Below are 6632 nucleotides of genomic sequence, written 5' to 3' on the forward strand. Positions count from 1 at the left end.
AATGTCAATGCTTCTATTGCTACAACAAGAACGTTTTCAAATACGAAACACAGGCACTGAACTGGCCAGGAGTTTGTGTTACAGCTGAATGCTTGCCAAACAAAAAAAGCACCGTCGATCGTTCCCACTTGTCTCTTTTCTTTCTCTCCTTCTCCATGACATGAAGCTGCCTTCACGTGCGGTTGGAAATGTCGAGATCTTTAAATGATCCGACGGAAAACAGTAACTGAAATATAAAGTCTACCTGTGATATATTAGGGGGTAAATAATACAACAGGGCCTCACGCAAAATAGCCATATGAGTGACACTACTACCACTGCACAAGCCTTTGGAAAATCGCCGGACTGCTTTTTTTGGTCTGAATTGGCCCTAAACAAGGCCCAAAACCCAGACAGAGAGATAACATCAAAACTACCAGCAGCATTTTAATCCAGCAGGTAACATGCAACTGCAGCAGCAATCCTGCACTTCACGATCGGGTTCATATTCTCCCTCTGCCTCAAAAGAACAAATTTACCTAACTAACAATCTTCACTTATCTAAGTGTCATACGAGTATGGTCACATGGCTCCTACTACTCTACTCGAGAGGCTTTTTAGCCCATGAAGAGGTAATTTTATTGAATTCATATAGTCCTGATTATGATGATCCCAAACTCATTAATATTTATCTTATGTTACTCCAGTATGATATTCTGATATTTTAGGGTGGATATCGAGCGGAGAATTGTGTACTGTAATCTCAAAATAAATATGCTTTATGTAACAGTTTTGGTAAATAATACATGAATTATAGGGCACCATGAAGTCTGTAAATTGCTTCACCCAGAGGAGAAAGCGTTCAGATTCTTTTATTCTTTCAAAAATTATGAACTGCTCTTACTACGCTAGGATTCTTTTAGGGGTGACCATGAATAGTTTAAAATTCAATGCTTTGATCAAAGGAGCCTGATTTGACTGCCAATCTCACATTCAAATATTCACAGAGGCGTTTTGGCTATATGGGGGTACTCAATGTCGATAACTACCCGTTTTCTCCCAATACAATAATATACAGCATATTACGATATAAATATCATAAAATAGGTTTATACTTGCTTATTCTGCTGTCAGTACATAGAATAAAAAAACATGTCACTGTCATCATGTTACTAAAAGCGCTTGCCTTCACAATATTATACAATAATATGAATGAATATAAGTTATACATGTTTGAATAACAGAAGTTTGGCAAAAGTATTCAACGAGAATCAGTGCTCTGAATCGGTCTCTAGGGACCGTAGGTGGATTGTCATTGCATTAAAAATGTTGCTCAGCTGCATGCTTTAGGTGACAGGTGTAAACGTTAGCACACCTGAGTAACGTTAGCGCAATCGGCAACAACAGCGGTTCAATATATGTTGGATTGGATTAGGGTTGTGTGATATAGAGACAATCAAATATCACGATATTCTTGACCAAATACCTCAATGTCAATATTGCAACAATATTGTACGACTATTGGTGCTTTAACAAAATATTATTTACTCAATAATATTTTGGATAAATATTTTGCAGAAATTATTTAATGACTTAGTGGGTAAAGGTAAATAATAGAACAGCTAGAACAATCTGTTAAATTCAGAAAATTACATCACTTTATTGTAATGCAGCCTATAAAACCAGTTCAAGACAACACTTGCCATATTACGATATTACACTATATTAAAAATCTAAAACATTATGTTGTCTCATATCACAATATCAATATATCAATATGTTGCCCAGCCCTAAATGAGGCAACATTTGTGGCAGCAAAAAACATTATGATTAGAAGATTGTAAAAGTAGAGAACACACGCAGCAGGACAGAGAACCTTTTATCGGTGCGCTCCGCTTCTCGTTAAAGTATAATTATATAAATATGCAAGCATGTGAATTGGCATTCATAAAATCCAAATTACCCTATGTAGAACAAGGTGAAATAGAAGGCAGACTATCAGCTAGGCATATCAAAAACATAATCCAAAGACAGAACCATTCCTAAAATCAAAAAAAAAGATGGAGGCACAACTATGAATTAATGGAGTTTTTAAATCGTACTATGCTGAACTTTATACATCTACTTCACAGTATGTCTCAGGCAGATGCAGTTCCTTTTTAGATATTTTATTACCTACCTTAACTCAAGATGATAGACTATCATTAGATAAGGACATATTTTTGGAGAAACTGCAGTCTGCCATGGCCACACTTAAAAGTGGCAAAGCTCCAGGTTTGGATGGACTGCCAATTGAGTTTTATAAACACTTTTCAAGTTATTTACTGCAGCTGTTTCTTGCTATGATTAATGCTTGTTTTAGTAAAGGTCACCTTCCTCAGTCCTTATAGTTGGCCTCTATATTCTTAAAGGTATAATTGAATGGGGTAAAGATCCTCTCCAATGTTGTTCCTCCATGGGTTTATGTTCTAAATCTATTTTTAAGTTGTTTCATACAAATTAAATGTGTTTTGGTTTGTTTTGATTTTGTTTTTTGTTTGTTTTTGTTTTAGTTTTTAGTTTTTAACATAATAACATAAATTGTTTTTAAATTGTTAAATGTTATTGTTTTTATGGAGATTGCCACTTATTAAGCCCCTTGGAGGGTTTTTCGGCAATCATCCGTCACATCTTTTTTGTGTAATATATAATACTGTCTTAATGTTTTTGTAGTGAAAATAAATAATCGATCAATAATCAATCAATCAATCAATATAAGCCAACCTCAATTCTAAATGCTGATTACAAAATGATTGCCAAATTCCTCGCATTGCATCTTGTAAGAGCTTTATCTAGTCTTCTTCACTTAGACCAAACTGGGTTTGGTCATGTTAGTATTTCTATTGATAATTTATGTAGGTATTTTATATTCTTTATCAAACTAATGAACTTAATTCTCTGAATGTAATTCTCTCTATCGATGCAGAGAAAGCATTTGACTGGGAATACCCTGAAAGGGCTGAAAATTTAGTGTTGCACACCTTAAACTGGCCTGCAATTTTTCAACATTTCCCTTATTTTGCTAATGCTTTGGTCATAAATACAGAAACTACAATGTGCCGTTTAATTTTAGTTCACAGTCATATTTTAATTAAATACTGTTAATAAATGCACATTCAGAAAGATAAACAAAGTATTATTATTGTCAATTCTAACAATATGATTGCCTCAGCCCCATGCAGGGTCTCCCTTTATGATTTGATACTATACATAAAATTGAATGAATTAAAAGTCAGTGACAGATTTTCTTGTTTATAGGACTGAACCCCGCTTTGCTGCAATCCAGAAAACCAAAAAGACCTGACAAAATAAATAGTTCATATCATTTCAATCCATTATTATATTCATATATCATCCCTCTCCAGGCTTGGAACACATGTGGTACTGTTTAGTAAATTTAAAACCGTTGCTCTTTATGTGTAAACAAGAAAGCTGTTGCGCTTATGTGTAACCAATTAGTCATCACCCTTCTGATTTATAAATGTGTTACAATAGTAATGTATTAACAAATAATGTCAACATAATTAACAAATGGATTTAAATGTCTAATTGATTGCTTCATTATGGTACTGAATTCCCACTATTCCCACTAGGTGGCAGTATTAGTTAGACAAATGGACAGACATTCGGCCAGACAGCTAAGCAGGACTGGGGTCCTTTACCACTGCGTTCGCATCTCGTAGTGATTTATTCCACTCGGGACTGTCAAGGAATGAACATTGTATGTGTAAATGAGCACATGCAAGTTTGTTAAATAACCAAAATACATGTTTCTTTGATATTCTGTGTGAGAACTTTACTGTGTTACAGGACAATATAGAGTTGTTAATGATTATTGTTGTTAATGATATTTCTGTTAGTCGATTTAATACGATTTCCACATCGCTGTTAATAAGCTAATGCTAACACATTAATGCTAACATGCTAATGCTAATCTGTGAGTGTAGCATATTAACATTGCTGGTGCTAATGTGCCAGTTGTGTATTCACTAATGGTTTTACTGTCAAATTGAATAACTATTGTTTCCTATTGTGATTATTATTTCAGATACCATACATACATACCATGCAGACATCATGCTACCTTCCTACATAGACAGGAAGCTGTTACTACTGTTCAAACCACTATACTGGATTCAGTAATTCTTGATTTCAATAATCATTTAAGCAATCAATACATTTTCAGCAAATTGAGGAACAAACATGAAGCTGTATCATGCTGTTACCTTGGCAACACTAGTACGTATGACAGTACCAGTGACAGACAGAAAGTGTCCAACATCTCTGGACCTGGGAATGGTGTCTCTGGTCAGCTCTGGACATACTGGCAGACCTGGGCACACATACAAGTGTCAGTAAACAACAGAAAAAAAATCAATTCAAACAAGCAAATCAGCAGCACAAACTTTAATATACAATCTGTTAGAACACAAACTTGTATCCAACAGTGGCAATATTTACAATGTCTACAGGACATCACACCCAGGTTTTATCATGTGCGCAAATAAACTGTGATAACTATAATTGCAATGTCCCAGGTTCGTGTCAGGCCAGAGACCTTTGTCGTATGTTATTCAACAACTCTCTCACCTCATTTTTTTGTCATATCTCTACTGTCAAAAAATTTAACCAAAAAATAAAACCAACACTACTCAGTTTTTGATGGTTTTCTTAATATTTTCCATGTTCTCATTTAAAATTAGCTTTTTCTCTGTTGGGCTCTTGAAGGACTTATTTGTATGAGCCATAGACCGTAAAATTAACGGTCTATGGTATGAGCTCATGTTTAGATTTTCCTTCAAAACGCATTTGTCACAATGCAACTAAATAACCTCTTATTTTTGCACGTTTAAGCTAAAATGCACTTACTGTGACAATTGAGCTTCCACAACCCTGCACCTTCCACAACCCTGCACATTTGTTAAAAAATAAATTCCTTCACAAACACCCCATTATAAAAGGATGTCGCTTCTTACATTAAAACAACTAAAAACCAGAAACTAATGTAATTTGTACTAAGTAGACTACAGATGAATATATTTTTCCAACACAGAAATGAATTAATGAAGGGCAGCAGAGAGGATAAGGTTAATGCACATGGCCATCTGAGATACCATAATTCCTCCCAATGCAAGCTCTGAGCAACATCTGACCATCATTTACATTTAGAGGTCTAACCTGTAATGCGGACATGAAGAGTGCATCTCATTCTCTCTTTTGTTCTTTCTTCTTTTTCTCCATAGTGTTTGGGAGAAGCACTCTCTGATAACTCCAGGCCTTTTCTGTGTAACACTTTATCAAATATAGCCAGGACATCATTGGGATAGGCATTGAAATAGTCCCCAACCTGTGACGTAGAGAATAAAGATACCATTTAATTATGTGGATTGGAGTACAAGAAAAGAGACTTGAAATGTAAACTTGTTCTTGGAGGCATTGCTGGGTCTTTGTAAAAGTGTGGTCTAGACCTACCGTACCCCTTTTGTAAAGTGTCCTGAGATAACTTCTGTTACGATTTGAAACTATAAATAAAATTAAATTGAAAAGAAATGAAACTGAATGTACGCCGTAAGCGTAGCATGAGGTGTAACTTAATGGATGAGATTATTTTTATGATCATAATAGTAGGTAAGGTGTATTGAAGAAAAAACAGCAAGAATTAGTCTTTATATAAAAGGAAAAAAGTTTAGATAATACTGTGCATTTTAGAAAATGTGATTAGAAAGTAGCTGATAAATTATTAAAGGGTTTGTGTTAAACAATCTGACACATTAGGTTACTAGTTACTTTACAAATTAAGATTGTTGCACACATGTAGTTCATAAATATGATAAGATGTTTTATTGTAAAATAAACTACCCAACAGTGTGGAGAACAAGTACCGTATTTGATACACTGGTGATTTACAGGTTTTTCTACTCGAGCATGAAGAGGTTTGTAATTTTATCATAAGTACACTTCAACTATGAGAGACGGAATCTAAAACAAAAATCCAGAAAACCACATTGTGTGATTTTTGTGTAATTAATTTGCATTTTATTCCATGACATAAGTATTTGATACATCAGAAAAGCAGAACTTTATATTTGGTACCGAAACCTTTGTTTGCAATTCCAGAGATCTTATTTCTTATTCTAGTTTCCTGTAGTTCTTGACCAGGTCTGCACACACTGCAGCAGGGATTTTGGCCCACTCCTCCATACAGACCATCTCCAGATCCTTCAGGTTTTGGGGCTGTCGCTTGGCAATACAAACTTTCAGCTCCCTCCAAAGACTTTCTATTGGGTTCAGGTCTGGAAACTGGCTGGGCCACTCCAGGATCTTGAGATGCTTCTTACGGAGCCACTCCTTAGTAGGTCTGCACAATATTAGGAAAAAACTGACATTGCGATTGTGGAGGCTATCCTATAAGCCTCGGTATGGATGGCATGGTGTTCTCAAAGCGTAGCAAAAATGATCTTGAGTCCAGGCATTGATTGTCTTTGGGTGGTGTTCCCGTTTATTATAAAAGTAGAAAAAGGTTCACTTTACCTAAAAGGGTCACTTCACATAAAACTGTACTTCACCTGGTGCTAATTAATAAAATGTTGCGTGTTCACGACTACGGTAAGAAC

General features: G+C 35.3%; 2 protein-coding genes across 3 annotated transcripts in view; one reads left to right on the forward strand and one right to left on the reverse strand.

The window, feature by feature from the left end:
• The window catches only part of mdn1 (midasin AAA ATPase 1), a 1030807-nt gene that overhangs the window by 938891 nt on the left and 85284 nt on the right, over positions 1 to 6632 (forward strand). The window lies entirely within an intron of this gene.
• mcm9 (minichromosome maintenance 9 homologous recombination repair factor) overlaps positions 1 to 6632 on the reverse strand; it is a 31149-nt gene that overhangs the window by 19882 nt on the left and 4635 nt on the right. For both annotated transcript variants that reach the window (XM_032542338.1, XM_032542339.1), the window contains exons 3-4: positions 5197 to 5365; positions 4245 to 4351 (exon numbers count right to left, since the gene is read on the reverse strand). In XM_032542338.1, coding sequence (XP_032398229.1) covers positions 4245 to 4351; positions 5197 to 5365 — 276 coding nt within the window. The remainder of the gene's footprint in view (positions 1 to 4244; positions 4352 to 5196; positions 5366 to 6632) is intronic.

This window comes from Etheostoma spectabile, chromosome 18 (genome assembly GCF_008692095.1).
Source record: "Etheostoma spectabile isolate EspeVRDwgs_2016 chromosome 18, UIUC_Espe_1.0, whole genome shotgun sequence".
Classification (NCBI taxonomy): Eukaryota; Metazoa; Chordata; class Actinopteri; order Perciformes; family Percidae; genus Etheostoma; species Etheostoma spectabile.